We start from the raw sequence: 19,895 nt of genomic DNA, 5'->3' as shown, positions 1-19,895 counted from the left end.
ATAAGATGAACCAACAAATCACATGGAATCATCTCGTGGCCCATCTGGTCACCACTATCCCCATGGCCCATCCGGTCGCCATGTAATATGAAATGCATGAGCATACTCTGACTCTATCCACGACAATCGTTGAGTAAGTGCAGATATTAAAAGATTCCCCATTTTTAATACTCATTTAACTCTAACAAATTTCACGACAATCATTAAGTAAACATAGATATTAAAAGATTCCCCATTTTTAATACTCGTTTAACTTTAACAATTTTCTCTACAAACATTAAGTAAACAGAGATATTAAAAGATTCCCCATTTTTAATACTCGTTTAACTCTAATGATTTTCACAACAAACATTAAGTAAACAGAGATATTAAAAGATTCCCCATTTTTAATACTCGTTTAACTCTAATGATTTTCAAATTCCACACAGAACATACTCAGACATATTCTCAAATTCAATCCACAATTCACACCAAATCACATCAATTCATTTTTCCACAAAACCCACACAAACACATCTCAAAATTTATAAATATTAATTATGAACACGTCAAACACGACAACCACAAAATTATCTCAATCCACCACTCAAACACATCAAATTTCATTTCCTCAAAACCACACATAAATGAGTTAAATTCATTTTTCCATGAAACACTCATCAATATCACCAAAACCCAACTCTAAAATTTCACCCATAAAAGCATTAAATTCATTTTCCCCAAATCAACACTTCAACCCTAACAAATTTCTTTTCCACACAACCACAAATAAGTCCTTAAATGCAAACTAAAAGTTTGAAAGGAGCCCTTACCTTAACGCTAGCTTAAATGAGCGATTACGGTACTGCGAGTAATTCCGATAAAACCTCCGTTCGCGACGTCGCTTCCAAAGTTAGTTCACTAACACCGTAGCGTGGAGGTGAGCAATTTTCCCTTCTATCTCTTCTCGAAAACGAAGCTTAGATCTAGAAGAAACATGGAGGTTTGCGTTTAACGGTTTTGAAAACCCCTAACACCGTTTTTCTTCGTTCTCGAATCAAAGAAGAAGAATGAAGCTGAGAAATTCTTTGCTTTGTCACCCACCAAGCCTTGGGTTTCTTTTTTTAAAGTAAAAGAAGGAAAAAGAAAATGGAAGAAGGAAGAAGAAAGGTACGCAAATAGGGAGGGAAACGTGTTTTAGTTCCTCTGTTTCCTTCTCTATCTCCTTTTCAACATATATATAAATATATTACTTATAATAATAATAATAATAATAATAATAATAATAATAATAATAATAATAATAATAATAATAATAATAATAATAATAATAATAATAATACTAATATATATGTGTTACTTATAATATATATATATATATATATATATTATAATTAAGACTAAACCCACAAATATCTAATAACTCTTACACACATCACTATCTATTTTGATAAAAGTATGTACTCTCGTCGCAACTCAATAGACAGATAAATTTTTCTGCAACTAGAGATATTTTTAACAAAATTGTCCGGTATTAAATTCTTGGTAACGTAAATAAATTATTCTCCGACAAATAATTTTAATCCAATTTCCAAAAGTATATTTTTGACATTTAACTCACTAAATACCAAAAACTAGGCTAAAAGCCTAAGAACTTCAACACAAAATACCCTAAAATTGTATAATTTATGATTTAAAATTAAGGGTTTTACAATTGTAGTTAAAATTACTTTTGTACTAACAGTATTTCTTTGTAAGCTTATGTTTTTTTGGGCTTTCTATGAAATTAATGTTCACGTTAGTTTAATTTTTTATACACAAAGTTGAGTTGTCTATTAAATGAGCGAGTTCAATAATGCAATCATGATTCTTTTATGGGGGAGATATATTATTAGTTCCCAACAAGATGTTGTTGGATCTTATATTGGGGGTATGCTGTAAATCTTGAACAAGAAGAAGATGGCAAAAATAATAGTGTACAAATAAATTTTAAAGTGTGTGTATCAGACTAAGCTTTAGGTTCGATCTGTCCCCTTCAATATATGTATATTGGATGCAAACGGGTAAACGAAGATATCATTGAATTAAATTGCACATTCACATCAAGTCTATCGATCAATGATAGTTTACATAATAAAGTTCCTTCAATTACTCTCGTGCACTAGAGAAAATAAGAAAAATGACTTACAAATATTTTTGACAGAATTTCTACTCATATATAAACATAATTTTCGAATCCTTTTCAGTTTACTAAGTTTCTCTATTTATTAAAAAAACTTATACCACTTGGTAAAAGAAAACAAACATTAAAAATATAATTTTATAATTTATCAAATCGGTACATATATAAACGTTATGTTCAATACAATAACCAAGTATCGAACCCATAACTAAACAAGACTGCAAAACACAAAACTATCGTAACATTTCAAATATATATTTTGGAAATTACTTTCATTGATGTTGGTCATGTACCTAGTAGCACTTAAATGAGATAATGCACGTCTCTTTCAACTGAATTAGAGGTCTTAAATATAAAATAACATCTTTGACTCACATAATTACTTTTTCATGGTGTTAAATATGAAGAAAACTTTTATACCCTTGTGTTCCTAAAACACCACCAATCCGTTGAGAAGTACATATTCGAAAAACAAGAAATTATGTTTTTGCTAAAAAATATATATCTAAAGAGTAGAAAAATATATTTTTTTAAATGTGTACTTTTGAAATGTATTGGACAAAGGAAAAAAACCTCCCTTAAATATATCAGGTGAACCTCCAACCACATAGGAATTAGATAAGAATCAACATAGCTTCATGGAGGGACCATCTCCCACTATTTTCACAACAAAGACCCATCTATGATCCAACTAGCTGAAATTGTAATAGGTGGAAATTAGAAATTGCTTTAAGCCTTCAACAACCACAAATTTGAGTAGAAATTTTCTCTATTTGTTTACGTGTTCCTTCTATTAAATAGAAATTCTTTCTATTTTTGTTCGAATCACTATCGGTATTAAATAAGGACATTTTCTGTTAACAAAATTTAAATCGTAATTTACTATATTGTGGAAGATTAACTCATTCTATTATGTTTAATCTCGTTGATTAATTTTCTCTATTATTTTAAAGGATAGATACATGAGTGTGTTTCTTTTACAAAAATTGAGAGTAAAATATAAAAATAAATAAAACTCAGTTACCAACAAAAAACAACACATTTTTAAAATGCTCATATTAAATCAAAAGTATAAATAAGTGATTAGATAAATTCAATTTACAAACACTTGAGTATCTATTCTTCTAATATAACTTCAATCTATATATTTTAATTAATAATTTTAAATTTATTTTTTATTTTAATTTAACTTTTATTGAAGTTAATTTTCTATTTTAGAAAGTGAAAACTTAGATGTAATACTATTGTTTGGGCCTACTATGAAACTAATGTACTAGGGAGCAATGAGACACCCAACTTTTACACATGGAATCGAAATCCAAATGAATGACTCCAATAATTAAACTTTTATTTTATTTTATTGTATGGGGGAGAGCTATATTATTAAGTCTTCCAACAAAACGTTGGTTAGGTATTTATGAACGCTTAAATGAAATGAATTAATAATATCTCTTCTAATTTAATTGGAGATTATAAATAGATTTAAATTCAATTTAAAGATTGCAACAATATTAAAAAAAAGATTATAAATATTTTATTATTTATTATAGTCTTATATGACGTATAAAATTCATCTTTATAATTGTGTTGCGAGAATGTTCAATCAATTGCAAAAGATGTTGCCCATATGTATTTTTTAAATAAAGACAACTGAATAACAAAAGATTAAAATGAAAAAAATAATAATAACTCACATAGCGCATACTTTTTTTTTTTTAAACGAGAAATTCACATACCATAATGTGGTTGGAAAACAACACAATGTCCATATATAGCAACTCAATTAAATATTTTTCTTTCACTACGCCAAAAATGACATTTAATAGCGCTCATTTTACCGCGCTTGCTAAATACTAAAACAATACAACCTCCCATCAATAAATTGTTTCTCAACCAAAAAGATAATCTATGTCTCACATTATTCACAACGCGCTCCCAATTTTTTCATTTTCAAGGGTTGTTGTAAATTTAAATACACAAAAGGAATATCCGACACTTTACAATTTAACACCTTTGTCGCCTCACTTAACCGTTCTCTACAATCATTTATGCCAATAAGATGAATCTTGTGAAAATTGACTCTTGAACTAGAGACTAATTCAACTAGATGAAGTGTGACCTTGATTAGTACTATATTCTCCCATGTTTGTTTCCCCATAATTATCGTGTCATTTGCAAATTATAGTTGCACCACCATATCAATTTGTGATCTAAAAGTGTACCCTTCAAACGTATATTGTGCATCTGAAAGTACTTTATCAATTACACCCACAACCTATTCGCCAAATCACATCAACACTACAAGAAAAACTGTTATTACCTACGACAGATTTTATCTTTACCCACGGACTGTCCATAGGTAATGTAAAATTACGCACGGATTACCCACGGATACGAGTTCCTAGCTAAATCGCTCGTAGGAAAATATTTACAGACGGACAAGCCGTGGGTTACACGTACTTAAGGATTGTCCGTGGGTACTATGACTCACGGAATCTCCGTTGGTAAAGTTACTCATAGATTTTCTATAGATAAAATAGTAGATACTTACCTATGGAAAAGTCGCAAGTTACATTACTCACGGACCATCCGTGACAAAGTCTACTATTTTATATTTCATATTGATAATTGTATCCATGAATTGTTCGTGGGTAATGAAAAAATGATTTTAATTCTATTTTTCTTTTTTTACAATTTGCTGTATTTTTTTAATATATATTTAAAATAAATTGTAGGCATATTAAAACATCATTGTCAAAACAAAGTGAAATATTATGTAAATAGTGTTTTCAAAATACACATTCTGACTTCCATAAGTCTCAAAATAAGCACATTGTTACTGCAATAAGTTTCAAAATACACATAACGACACTATCGTAGGAATATATATAGATAATGTCTACAAGTCTAAACGAAATATGTAGTCATAACTACTAAACGAAATTGACACTGAAACCAATATTATTCCTCACCGTCATCATCGCTAGACTCATCCTCGTCATAATCTGGATGACGACGACGACAGGATGACTCGGCCTGTATGGAAGCAACACTTTTTGCCAATATTGCTAGCTGCATCTGTAGCTCTGTAGTGCGTTGCTCTATTTGTTGAACTTCCTCTTGTCGACGCAACTCTACTTTCCTTAGCTCCTCTCGCGCCTCTCGTGCCTCGTGTTCTGCCGCTTTTGCTCGCTCCTCAAATGTTGCTATCTGTGCAGCTATCTCGTTAGATGGTTGAGACAAGAAATTGGCGCAACCTCTAGATGGACGAGAATATGGAACTAGACTTGCGACACCTGGTCTATAAAGCGAAGATCTATCTCCAGCACCATAGATCCTCCCTTTATTCTTCCCCCCAACAGATTGGACCCACATGTCTAAGCGAGCTTCTACATTAACCACTTGGCTACAACTACTAGATGTTTCCCCACCTTTGGAGGCTTGTTGCAACTTACCTTGAAATGTTTCCTACTCAAATAGAAAATAATGTAACATAATCAAATTACTTTTACAAGAAATACAAATGAAAGAATGAATGGATGATTTAATATTTCTTACATATGTTTTTTTGTGCTCTTTCATCAACCCAAGAGTTGTCCTTCTTCTTCGTGTGAGTTTTTAAAAAGACCTCATCCAATGTGGGGTCTCTACCTAACTTTTTAGCCTTACAAAAAATAAACAACAACAAAACCGTGAACAAAATAAGAGTCACATTTCGCCAGAAAAGAAAAACAACAAAATAGCAAATAGTAGGCATGTCTTGGAGTCAAACATTAAATGGTTATACAATGAAGACTTTGACATAGAAAGCGTACCATCCGAATGGTATGTTCAACAATGGATATAGATCCACCTGTATGGACAGCTCCTTCTTTAGAAGAAGCACAATTTTTCTTAGCTCGATTTGATATCTCCTTATACGACGAATCCATCCATATCTTCTCAAGATCATTCCAAACAGTTTCTTCCATCTAAGTTGGACACTTGCGATTTTTTCTCGCTTGCATCAACATATCAGAAAGACGCTTTGATCCTTTTGTATTGAAGATATTCTTAATTTGAAAATTATGCTCAGGCAACCAAACAAATTTTTCCTGCAATATTACATTACAAATAAGTTATAATATATTAATTAGTATCCACACAATAGTTGAACTCATTAACAAGATATATAACTTAATCTTACACCAAATTTGTCGAACCAGTGTTTCAAAGCTAATTCTGGGATTGCTCTCCAGCTAGGATACATATCAACATATTGTGATGTAATCACTGAGGTGAGGGCTCTCGAGGCCACCCTACACGGTAACCACCTGTAAACAATTTTTTAAAAAACATCAAATTTGTAAAAGTAACTTGAAATGAACCCTAATCCTCATGTAGCAATGAAAAGTTAATCAGAATTTGTTACATACTCTCGATCATCCGGCCATATCATTGTTCTCCCATCAGGCGCAACCCCATGACTAGAATTGGAGCATCGTGTCCCTTGAGTCTTATTACCAATAGCAACAAGTGTTGAAGGTGGTGGATTAGCTGAAATTGAAGTATGTCGTGATGCAACAGATGTTAATGGTTGTGACGGTGAATGATCAACAATCAAGGAAATCTTGTATTATGGGACAAAACTCGGTGTGGGCATCATCACTATAAATGGTTCAGTACCATGCACCTTATTAGGTTGGATTGGAAGCACTGCAACTTGTTGGGTAGGAGGTTGAACAAGTTGTTGGGTGGGATGCCGCACATAGTGTGAGGTTGGTGTAGTGGCATTGAAATCTAGTGGCAATTGATCAATTGTTGCTTGTACTTGTTGAGCTGCTTGAGTGACCTTATGCGGTAAAATGATGCGATTTTTCTTGAATGGAAGCTTGAGTCTAATCTTTTCTTTTGAAGTCATCTATAAAGAATAAGATGAATAAAAACAATTAGCACACACACAATTCAAACAAACAATCAACAATTCAAGATGTAAAACTAATATATAAAAAAGTAGAATATGAAGATTTAAACAAACAATCAACTACTATTTATACTTGCAAAAAATTCAAACGTCAATTGAAGAATCATCCCCATCTTCATCATCCATATCACTATCATTATCAATTGGAATATTTAGAACAAATGTTACATTGACTTCTTCATCGCTATGTGTTTCATCGTGCAAGCCAACCATTTCTTCAATTTCAGTTAATTGTTCAACGTGTGCCATATCTTCATCTTGATATGGCATGTCCTCATCGACTCCGTCCACCTCTACATGACCCATAGGCTTTGTTTTGATAACTACGGACCAGTGACGCTTATCAGTTCGCATTTCAGGATAGGGTACATAATACACTTGTCTAGCTTTTTGTGCAATTATAAAGGGATCATAGAGATCATATTTCCGATTCATCTTGATATCTACAATATCATACTGTGGATGAACTTTGGTTCCTCTATTTCGTCTAGGATCAAACCATTGGCAATAAAACAAGGCTACCTTGTGAGGCAATTTGTAATACTCCAACTCGAAAATATGTTGGATGACTCCATAGAAATCATCTTGCCTTAGGTTTTTTCATTTTTCCATTGTTATGTGGAACCAACTCTAAGTCTCTACATTGGCAAATGATGGTCAAGTCCATTCGTGCTTTTTCATTGTCCTTAGTCTTGTTCTTAACATTCATAACAATATTAAACACATTATCAAAGAAGTTTTTTTCTATGTGCATGACATCTAAATTATGCCTTAATAAATTATCTTTCCAGTATGGAAGATTCCAAAATATGCTTCGTTTAGTCCAATTATGGCTAACTCCATATCCAGACAATTTAGAATGTGCATGATCTATCACTCGTGGAATATTGTGAACCAAACCCCAAACTTCTTCACCGGTCAATATTGGAGGAGGTTCATCCTTCACAACCCTATTTTTAGTGAACCCTTTTTTACTTCTTCTAAATGCATGATTATGAGGTAAGAAACGACGGTGACAATCGAACCATGAATTTTTGCCACCGTATTTTTAGTTAAAAACCTTATTTCCATCCATACACACCGGACATGCCAACTTACTCTGGGTACTCCATCCAGATAACATGCCATAAGCAGGAAAATCGTTAATTGTCCACATTAAGGTTGCCCTCATTACAAAATTTTGTTTCTTGGAAATATCATAAGTCAAAGCCCCTTCACTCCATAACTGTTTAAGCTCATCTATTAACGGTTGTAAATATACATCAATGTTTGCTTTTGGGTTAGATGGTCCAAGTATGAGACAAGTCAAAAACATGAATGGTTTAGTCATGCACATTTCTGACGGGAGATTATACGGGGTCACAACAACAGGCCAACAAGAATATGGGGATGAAGATGCCTGAATGTATGGCGTGAAGCCATCAAAACATAAACCAATCCTTACATTTATTGGTTCATTTGCGAAGTTTGGATACTTTGCATCAAAATGGTTCCAAGCTTCCCCATCTGATGGATGACGTAAACTGCCTGAACTCGATCTATTATGTTGATGCCATCTCATTTGGGCAGCAGTTTGCGTTGATGCATACAATCTTTTTAACCTTGGAGTGGTTTGCATATAGAACATCCTCTTAACTGGAATGTCTTTGTGTTTACGTATCCCAGGCTTACGAGGAACATATTGAGGTTCATGGCAAAACCTACACTCTATATCTGCACTATTGTCTTTGTAGTACAATATGCATCCTTTAACACAACAATCAATTTTCTCAGACTTCAATCCTAGCATTGTCACTACTTTTTTCGTTTGGTAAAATTTTTTTGGAAGTGAATCCTTAAAAGGACACACATCTACAAGCATGCTTGCAAAGAAATCAAGACATTTCTGTGGAACATTCCAATTTGATTTGCAAGCTAAAAGTTTCACGCATATTGAAAGTTTTGAATCAGAAGCCCCCTTCATATAAGGATTTGTTTGCAGTAGTTAACAAATCATAAAAGTCTTGAGAATCATCATTTGGGGGCTCTTCATTATTCTCTTCCTCGCTGCCTTCATCACCCATATTTTGGAAGTCATACATAGGACCAAATGCATCATCTACCATATGTTGCATTAACGTAAACGGATCATTCTTATCAATATATCCACTACTACTCGGAATATTTGCTGGGTCAATATGTGGGGCTTCTTCACCATGCTCAGTCCAATACCAATAATTTGGTTGGAACCCAAACCTATACAAGTGAAGTTTGACTTCACTTGCAGACAATATACCGCTACACATGCAATTGTGACAAGGACATTTGATGCCACCATCTTTTACAAATTGATTTCGACTTATTGCCTTCGTTATAAACTCTTCAACACCTTTTGTGAAGGCTGGTTTCAACCCCCCTCGTTGAACGTAAAGTCTATCATATACCCAACTATGAAGGACAAACAAATAGTTGAGGAGCGATGAAACTGCTAACATAATGTAATTTTACATATCAAATAGGATACCTATACAAACCTCAAACAAGTTATTACTCAAAGTTCAAATTGAAAATAATGTTCTCCAAACATAAACTAATTGTCAAACTAACTGTAAATAGTTATGCAGATATTTGCTGTAAAATTAGTTGTAGATAATTTAGATTTGTTTAAAAAAATCAGATTGTTGTTTCATTAAAATTTGTATAAATATCCTTTTACAAGATTTTCCTTAAATGAAGTACTGAAGAATCCAAATTCAGCTCTCATTCCATTGATGTGCATAAAAGATTCATAATAAAGGAGAAGATGAGAAGAATAACAAAATTCAGCTAAATACTCTATCTAAATCAATATGTAGGCATATTTTCATCTTGTTCAAATTTGTATGGAATTTACAATTATTTGTAGCAATGCTCTGTAACCTATGAAAATGGAATTATATCATCTTGTTCATATTTTCATTATATCATCTTGTTCATATTTTCATTATATCATCTTGTTCATATTTGCTCATAATGGAATTTAGAGTTCATATTTTCATCTTGTTCTTCTTTGTATGGAATTATATCAAAGTGGTTTTTATAAAACAATATATGTAAAAAATTGGTAAAATACAAACAAACAAAATTGGTAAAATTGATCTTGTGCAGTTTTCTTATTTAAATGCAATTTTAATTTAAATGAATGTTAAAATCTCCACTAAGTACAACCGTATAAAAGATATTCTAACCTTAGTACAAATGCATTTAACAAACAAAACCACCTTCAGACCTAGTCAAAAACTACTCCCACAAGAAAACCGTAATGTGCTCCACTAACATTATCTTAAGCTTTTAACTAAAATTCCACAAGGACAGACACTGAAAATATGCAAATGTTTATGTCATTTAAGGTATTTCACTTTTACACAGGTTTCTGTTTCTTGCATATCTATGTGATCATTGTGCTGGAAAAAATGCTATACAAACCTACCCTTTATTCCTCCATGGTTTCTACAGCAGAAATTAAACATACCCTTTATTCCTTCATGGTTAACTAGTCACCCACATTACATGTAATAATTTAATTTCAATCATTTTTGTTCTTCTTAATGTTAAACCTAGCCAAATATTGTTCAATTAAAGAATGGAAGAAGAGCAATAAACTCAATTAGCAAGAGTAAAAAGCATTTAAATCACACTAATAACATTTCTTTTGCAACAAATAAGAACACATTCCAACCAATTCCAATCAATTCCCAAAAAAATATAAACTTGTATCAACCAATATAAACATGTATTAACATATAAGAACACCTCAATGTCAGCATCACACCTCACAACAGACTTAGGAGTTAGGAATTAATATCAGTATCCAAGCAAACAATATCCAAACAAACAAAAATCAGAATCCAAGCACACAAAAAATGGTACCCCCACCTCAATATCAATATCACTATCCAAGCAAACAAAAATCAGAATCCAACCACACAAAAAATGGTACCCCCACCTCAATATTAGTATCACTATCCAAGCAAACAAAAAATCAATATCACACCTCACAACAGATTTAGGAATTAAACAAACAGAGTTAGGGATTTTCAAGCTTTTACCTTTGAAATGAGATGTTAGGGATTTCAATGAGTTGTACAAGAACAAAATGAAAGAACGAGTTAGGGTTTGAAAATAAGTTAATAAACGTTCAATTACACAACAAATAATCATAAAAATAGAATAAATGAGAGAGAGCAAACAAGATAACGACAACGAACATGAGTAAAACAGAGAAAAAAAGAACAAGAGAGATCGAATAGAGAGAGAACGTGAACGGCAGAAGAACGAGAGAGAATGAGAGAACCTCTAATTTGAAGTGGTGGTCAACGGCGAATGGAGAGCTCGGTGGCGGCAATACCGTTGATTGAATGCGCGCTGAAGGGAAGGGTTTTGTTTCTCGGTGGCTGCAAGTTGGTGGAAGAAGGGTTTTGTTTCTATCCTTTTGTTTCCTTAATGAGAAATTACTAATACTCTTAATTTTGTTTTGTTTCCTTACTGAGATTTTATTATTACTTATTCTAACTAATGCCTACTAAGAATAAAGTTTATTTTTTTAAAAAAAGAAAGTAATAGACAAAACTTTACTTTTAGTTTACCCACTGATAATACCTATTGAGAATCAGTGGTAAAAAAAAATACGAATAAATTTTGGCAACTTAACGCTGAGTTTTTTTTTTTTTTTTTAACTTTATCCACGGATTTTTTTTTTTAATTTTACCTATGGACAAACCGTGGAATCCAATTAAAAAAATTAAATTACTTAATAACAAATTTACTCACGGTTTTTCTATAGATGTTAAATAATTTACCCACGAACTGACATCCGTGGATAATTTTCCGTAGGTATAAGAATCTTTTCTTATAGTGCAAACAAACATTTCATTGTTACCAATTAATTTTTTATATAATAATATTAAAAATTAATATCATTTGAGTATATATTCTTCTAATATAATTAGTCTAAATCTTTCGCTTCAAATTGTTACATTTTTATTTGAATTTATCTTGTATTGAAGTCAATTTTCTATAGTCAATTTAAAATAAGAGAAAACTTATATATAATAATGTATTGTTTGTGTTGTTTTTCCTTCATGCGTATTTTTTTGTTATTGTTTATTCATCATAATTAAGATTTTTGACTTCTCGACAGATGATTAATGGTATCTGAAGATGCTGGAAAATACAAGAAAGATAATGTTTGAACTGTGTTGACCTTTTATGAAAATCAAATGTAGTTGTTAGACAGAAAAATGTGTTTTTTTTATCAAAATATTTAATTTATGATTGTAAATCATTTTTTAGTAAAATAAAGTTGAATAATAAATAATTTACATAAAATAACAGAGTTGAGAAAGAGAACAAATATAAATATTTTTATACTAGTTCACAACAATTGTTGCTACATATAGTCATCCTCTTACATATATATTTTGCCTCAGTATAGTCGATGACTTCATCCACTATTTAATTAGTAGCATACAAGTATTCATTGCTATCCCTTTTCATACTACGAATATTCTTTCACCTCTTCAAGTATCTCTTTGGATTAGAGAGTTGTTGCCATTATTGGTCATAAGTACATTTATTCAAGTATGTGTCTGAGCTGACACATAATCTTTATTTGAATATTTAACTCTCATTCAAAGGATAATACAATTCAATTTCTATATCAATTTAAATGTATATAAAAAAGCTCGATTGATTTATATCAATTTCTAATAACTCTCAACAAAGAGAATTTTTCATTCATTATTTTCTTTTGACTTGTTCATGGCTTGTTTAGAAAATTTTCTTTGAAAATTGCTTTTTTCTTTTAATACATTAATCACTTTGAAATTTTCTTATCTTGTATCAAATTCTTATCATCAAAATGTTCATGATTGTATGATTTCTCTTGGAATGATGAATATCATTGAGAGTATCACGATGATCACGATGATCAACTTCGTTGATTATCGTTCTTCATAATATTTAACGTTATTAATTGAACATCATTAAATCAGATTTTATCAATCTTCTTCAATTTGAAAATATTTCTATTTAAATATTGAACAATATATCTGTTGAGAATAGTATCATTGAAGATCTTTACATGCAACAATAGTATATTGAGCCATTAAAAGATGTGTACGATTCATAATATTATTTCAAATTGTTGTTGTACTACATGGACAACAATATTGTACTAACCATGGGATATAAATCATTTCCATATTTTGATGCCATGTTCGTTCGATGAACAAAATTCTTGCACTTAGAAATTAGAATTTTGTCTTCAGACGAATATCAATAAGTTAAATCAATCTTGAATGTTGATTTTTCCAGATGATTGATTTATTGGAGAAAACAATGCTTTATAGAATTTCCAAAGTCATTTTCTTCATTAGAAAATTTAACTTTCGTCAGAATGTTGGCTATCTCAAAGGTTTGATTCATATATGACTCTTGTTTTTCGAATCAGATGATCAACAAAAGCCTTGAGTCATAGTTGACTTTTGTTAGAAACATATGATCATATTTGCACTCTTTTCTTTTGTGATAAGAGGATGACTTATTGACTTATATATTATTTGTTTTGACTTGAATATGAACAATCAGACGTTCGTTGCAATGTCTCTATATAATGACTTGCTCTATTAGTAAACATAATTACTTGTGTATTAGGTAATAATATTTTATGTTAATTAACACTCAAATTATTATATCTAACTTACTCAAAAAGTATGCTTAAAATAGATAATCATTGATATAAATCTATCTTCTAACTTAATATGTACACTGGCAAAATAATTAGAGGATAATTATTCTTATTGTTTTTGTTATCATCAAACAACAATCAGATGATTGTAGTTAAAATCACTTTTGTACTAACAATATCCCTATATAAGCTTATGTTCTTTTGGGCTTGCTATGAAATTAATGTTCACGTTGTGAGACTTCCAATTTTTTATACACAAAGTTGAGTTGTCTCTTAAATGAGCGAGTTTAATAATGGAACCATGATTCTTTTATGGGGGAGATATATTATTAGTTTCCAACAAGATGTTGTTGGATCTTATATTGGAGGTATGCTGCAAATTTTTGAATAAGAAGAAGATGATAATAACAATAATGTACAAATAAATTTTAAAGCGTGTGTATCACACTAAGCTTTAGATTCGATCTGCCCTCTTCAATATATATATGTATATTGGATGCAAACGGATAAACGGCGATATCATTGAAGTAAATTGCACATTCACATCAAACTTATCGATCAATGATAGTTTACAGAATAAAATTTCTTCAATTACTTTCGTGCAATAGAGAAAATAAAAAATGAATTACAAATATTTTTGAAGAATTTCTACTCATATAAACATAATTTTCGAATCCTTTTCAGTTTACTAAGTTTCTCTATTTATTAAAAAACTTATGTCACTTGGTGAAAGAAAATAATCATTAAAAATATGATTTTATAATTTATCAAAACGTTACATATATAAGAATATATATAAGAATTCCGTTCAATGCAACAACCAAATATTGAACCCATGACCAAACAACACTGCAATACACAATCATCGTAACATTTCAAATATATATTTTGGAAATTACTTTCTTTGATGTTGGTCATGTACCTAGTAGCACTTAAATGAGATAATTCATGTCTCTTTCAACTGAATTAGAGGTCTTAAATATAAAATAAGATTTTTGACTCACATAATTACTTTTTCATGGTGTTAAATATGAAAGAATACTTTTATACCCTTGTGTTCCTAAAACACCACCAATCCGTTGAGAAGTACATATCCGAAAAACAAGAAATATATTTTTGCTCAAAAATATATATCTAAAGAGTAGAAAAATATATTTTTTTAAATGTGTACTTTTGATATGTATTGGACAAAGGAAAAAACCTCCCTTAAATATGTCATGTGAACCTCCAACCACATAGGAATTAGATAAGAATCAACATAGCTTCATGGAGGGACCATCTCCCACTATTTTCACAACAAAGACCCATCTATGATCCAACTAGCTGAAATTGTAATAGGTGGAAATTAGAAATTGCTTCAAGCCTTCAACAACCACAAATTTGAGTAGAAATTTTCTCTATTTTTTTACCTGTTCCTTCTATTAAATAGAAATTCTTTCTATTTTTGTTCGAATCACTGTCGGTATTAAATAAGGATATTTTCTGTTAACAAATTTAAATCGTAATTTACTATATTGTGGAAGATTAACTCATTCTATTATATTTAATCTTGTTGATTAATTTTCACTATTATTTTAAAGGATAGATATATGAGTGTTTTTTTTTTTTTACAAAAATTGAGACTAAAATATAAAAATAAATAAAACCCAATTACCGATAAAAAACACATTTTTAAAATGCTCATATTAAATTAAAAGTATAAATAAGTTATTAGATAAATTTAATTTACAAATACTTGAGTATCGCTTTTGGCCCTCACAAAAATCATGTATTCTTGTTGTGAGCTATTCTTTTAATATAACTTCAATCTAAATATTTTAATTAATAATTTTAAATTTATTTTTTATTTTAATTTAACTTTTATTGAAGTTAATTTTCTATTTAAAAAAGTGAAAACTTAGATGTAATACTATTGTTTGGACCTACTATGAAACTAATGTAATACTATTGTTTGGACCTACTATGAAACTTAGATGTAATACTATTGTTTGGACCTACAAAAATTGAGACCCCCAACTTTTACACATGGAATCGAAATCCAAATGAATGACTCCAATAATTAAACTTTTTATTTTATTTTATTTTATGGGGGAGAGCTATATTATTAAGTCTTCCAACAAAACGTTGGTTAGGTATTTATGAACGCTTAAACGAAATGAATTAATAATATGTCTTCTAATTTAATTGGAGATTATATATAGATTCAAATTCAATTTAAAGATTGCAACAATATTAAAAAAAAGATTATAAATATTTTATTTTATTATTTATTATGGTCTTATATGAAGTATGAGATTCATCTTTATAGTTGGATTTGTGAGAATGTTCAATCAATTGCAAAAGATGTTGCTCATATGTATTTTTTTAAAATAAAGACAACTGAATAACAAAAGATTAAAATGAAAAAAAAAAATAATTCATATAGCGCATACTTTTTTTATTTTAAATGAGAAATTCACATTGATATAACCAACAATTTTTTAATGTGGTTGGAGAACAACACAATGTCCATATATAGCAACTCAATTAAATATTCTTCTTTATAATATACTATTGATATAACCAACAATTTGCAAGTTCGTTAATTGATTTTGAGTATGCATTAAATATGAGGTCCATCTGATTACAACAGGTTAATTGGTTCGATAAGAGCAACATAAATATTTATCCAAAAAAAAGATAAAGATAAATATCTCCTAACATTCAATAATAGGCTGTCGCAATTGATTGTTTTGCCTGCAGTTGAGAAGTATTAATCATGATAAATACTTATAATATGAACTTTTTATATTAACTTTATTTTATGTCATCTCTGATTTTATATTAACTTTTTATTTCTTCAAAATCCAAACACACTGAAATTTAATCACTCCTTGGGCCAAAGCTAAATTGGCATAATAATAACATTTCTTCTTCTATGTTGTTCAGATTTTGAAAATTATTGTTTTAAGATGTGAGTTTTATAAATGTGAAATGGGGATTAAAACTCTCGTGCTCTTTTTCCACTAAGTTTTGGTTCTGGTTCTGATTTTGGTTAAATTTTATTTTTGTCGTATGTGACAAATGATCCATTTATACTGGACCTATGAATGTATTGGTCCATGATGGACTATTTTTTTAAATAGTTAGATTTAATTATCATGGATATATACACTAAATCTAACCCAACAATTTTGATAATTTATCCTCTCTTTCTCTTCTACATCCCCTGCTACCCATTAACTGTTTACACATCAACGATTTCAAGGCTAAAAATCAGAGAAAAAAAGGTATATCTTTGAGGTTTTGGTGTTTGTAATACTTACAATCACAGACAAAGTATTTTGTTGTCTTACAGATACATAAACATGTATACGTGTTGTTTTTTCTCTTTTCTGGTTTTGTTTTGTTTCTTGTTACTAAACCTCTTCCCAATCCAAACAATATTAGTATATCCACTTTCTTGTGAAACATTGATCCAATAAAAAATTATCAAAATGATGGACACCCTTGAAAATTGAAATTAAATAAAACTTAATAAATTTACAAGCTTTATTAAGCATTGATTCTTGATTATCCTCTCAAAAAACATCACGTCTTTTGATTGTTATTATTCATTGCTTTGTTCATGTTTTTCAAGATCATAAGCAATAGTGATTTCCAATAACTCCATTAAATAAAAATTTCAATTTTTCATGTCTTCATTCTATATTTATATCTGTTTTTTTTTTACAAGATTTAGATCTAGTTGTTAAAGGATTGATTTGGGATTGTCTTTTTCTATTGACGTTGAGAAGTTGCTTAAAGAGGGAGAAATATTTATATCGAAAGAAAGAAAAAAGAGGGCAGAATATGCAGAAAAATGGAAAAAACCTGAGAAAAAGTATGGAAAAAGAAGAAGAAAAATAGATTGAGTGGGTATGGTATACTATAATATTGTCAACTACAAAATACATCTTGAAAATTCTAATCATTTAATAATATATCAATAGATACAATGAGATTGGTCCAAGATGGACCATTTTTTTCATTGGTGCAAATTATACTCAGCCTTTGACAAATGTTGGTCACCTCAATGTAGAGATCTTATTTTGGCTAACATAATATTTACTATTGATACTATTTGGTATTACAAAAATCAAACTCAGTTTAAAGGTAGGTGATAAGGATCTCAAAAGCATGAAGATGATTTATATTTTAATAAATTAGGATAAACTTTATATATTTTAATTTGGTTTGTATTAATTCTTAGTTTGCTTTGATTTGGAATTGTAATAGTTTTATTATTGATTTAGTTTTTATTATGTGTAAGTGAAGATACTTTACTTACTTACATTAAGTTTATTTTAAAATAAATAAAAAAAGATGTAAGACTAATATGGGCCTAGAGAATGGTGTCACTTATGACCCATTTAGGTTTAGAGATAGACTTAGTATAAATAAGCATTTGTAACCTCATGGAAGAGCAGATTTTGATTATTATTTTTGTGAGGTTTTGCTCTCTAGAGTTCTTGAAAGAATTCATCTTGAACTTATCAATGTTGTTAACCCTTGTAGCGTTCTTCTTAGTTTATCAATCCTTAGATTGTGGCACCAATTTTGTTCTTGGTTTCGTTGCTGAATAATAATATTGAGTTTCCTTTACATCAAACCATAATACTCTAATTCTTCTAATTTTCGTGATCAGTAACCTGCGTTCATATCTCGAGTTCTATATATTGTTTTTCGGTGATTCAAAAGCCTAACTTGCGTTTTGGAACGTCATCTTTCACCTCATTTTGGAATCGGTCGAATCGGAGTTTCGCAGCGCCGTTTATCGCGGTGTCCAATTATACGCGATTTTCACTCAAATTTGTAAGTTTTCGACCTAGAACGATCCTTAAAGTGAACCATGACTATTAGGATCATATCAATAGGAGTCTTGTTGTTCATATTGTTATCAACATAATTATTGCTAATGTATCTTTATGTGCCAATCACACTTCTAGCACAGTTGCCAACTTTATTCAAGAATTTCAAATTCTTAAGTTCTTTCAAGTTGAAGTTCATCCTCCTAAATTGCTTATCATCAAGGAGGTGATATGGCGTCCCCAAAAGAGTATTAGATTAAATGTAATATTGATGCTGCTGCATATGTATATCTTGTTCCTACTGTTTGTGGAGGTATTTTGGAGATTACAATTATACTAGATGTTGAGCTTTTCGGAGTTGTGTTTGCTAGTGAAACAACAAATAAGAATGAATGAAGATTTCTATGCATTGCGTTTGATTCACAATTGATAAATTTGTCTTTTAAGGAATAATAGTTTGATTCCTTGGTACACTATAAATAGATGGCTTAATTTGTTTTGAGATTATTAAAAGAATAAATTTTGCTATATACTATATTTTTAGATAAGGGAATCAATGTGCGTACAAAATTGTTAATTTGAGACTTTACAATGTTAACAATCATTGATAACATACTTTTCTTCTTAATATTGTTGATGTTTTCAATAGAAACAAGATTTGTCTTCCAAAATATAGATTTTGTTGATAGATGTTTGTATATATTGCACTCTTTTTTCTTTCACCATGATTTTATCCTACATGTTTTTTGATAAGGTTTTTAATGAAGCATAATTTTGTGTATCATTCGAAGATTGTTTTTTAAGGTTTTGGTACACTCCTCAAGCATAATGTATTTTCTTTAATTTTTAATATTATTTTAGAGTAATGATAGATAAATAACTTGAAGTGCCAACATATTTGTTGGGATGTTATATTAATCATGTAATACTTTTGTATTCCATCAAAAAGAAAAATAAACACACTAAAACTAAATTAGTGTATTTTATACAAGGTTGAATGTCCGGTATAAATATTTTGTGTCTAAATATCATTAATATTATCTATTAATGGTCCAAAAAATAAAAACATTTTTGAAAGTTTCTTAGTAACAATATAATTTAAGGTCCTTCTAATATAGATCCAAAAAAATTCAAATGTGCACTACTACCATTTTTAGAAAAAAAAAAAGTACATTCTCTCTTCCGAGATTTTTTTTGTTTTATTGAAAATTTTAACATTTTTTTTTATCATATTTG

The 19,895-nt window shown here is 30.0% G+C and overlaps 1 protein-coding gene and 1 long non-coding RNA gene across 3 annotated transcripts; one reads left to right on the top strand and one right to left on the bottom strand.

Moving 5' to 3' along the window:
* Positions 1–4,912: 4,912 nt before the first annotated feature.
* On the bottom strand, positions 4,913–11,596 carry LOC101497043 (uncharacterized). Of its 2 annotated transcripts, XM_073369076.1 has the most exons (7): positions 11,437–11,596; positions 6,834–7,061; positions 6,577–6,697; positions 6,348–6,474; positions 5,977–6,255; positions 5,720–5,825; positions 4,913–5,629 (listed from the first exon to the last, which is right to left on the bottom strand). In XM_073369076.1, exons 6-7 carry the CDS (start codon positions 5,741–5,743, stop codon positions 5,123–5,125), a joined length of 531 nt encoding a protein of 176 aa, XP_073225177.1. In that variant the 5' UTR covers positions 5,744–5,825; positions 5,977–6,255; positions 6,348–6,474; positions 6,577–6,697; positions 6,834–7,061; positions 11,437–11,596; the 3' UTR covers positions 4,913–5,122. The 2 variants fall into 2 exon arrangements, with proteins under 2 accessions (XP_073225177.1, XP_073225178.1); XM_073369077.1 differs by lacking the exons at positions 6,348–6,474; positions 6,577–6,697; positions 6,834–7,061 and having other exon boundaries at positions 11,437–11,585.
* A 4,963-nt stretch (positions 11,597–16,559) lies between these two features.
* Positions 16,560–19,187, top strand: LOC140920311 (uncharacterized). Its single transcript, XR_012163095.1, has 2 exons — positions 16,560–17,099; positions 18,497–19,187. It is a non-coding gene; the product is annotated as an uncharacterized lncRNA (long non-coding RNA).
* Positions 19,188–19,895: the final 708 nt, after the last annotated feature.

Source organism: Cicer arietinum, chromosome 5, assembly GCF_000331145.2.
Source record: "Cicer arietinum cultivar CDC Frontier isolate Library 1 chromosome 5, Cicar.CDCFrontier_v2.0, whole genome shotgun sequence".
In the NCBI taxonomy this organism is placed as follows: domain Eukaryota; kingdom Viridiplantae; phylum Streptophyta; class Magnoliopsida; order Fabales; family Fabaceae; genus Cicer; species Cicer arietinum.
The sequence above is the reverse complement of the archived record's forward strand: the minus strand, read 5'-3'. Positions and strand labels throughout refer to the sequence as shown.

What these genes read in the sequence shown, in the direction of transcription:
- LOC101497043 (XM_073369076.1), bottom strand. Translation starts at nt 5,743, where the DNA reads ATGAAAGAGCACAAAAAAACATAT. An exon ending in AAGAGCACAAAAAAACATAT is followed by an intron (nt 5,630 to 5,719) that starts GTAAGAAATATT and finishes CTATTTGAGTAG; the next exon opens with GAAACATTTCAAGGTAAGTT.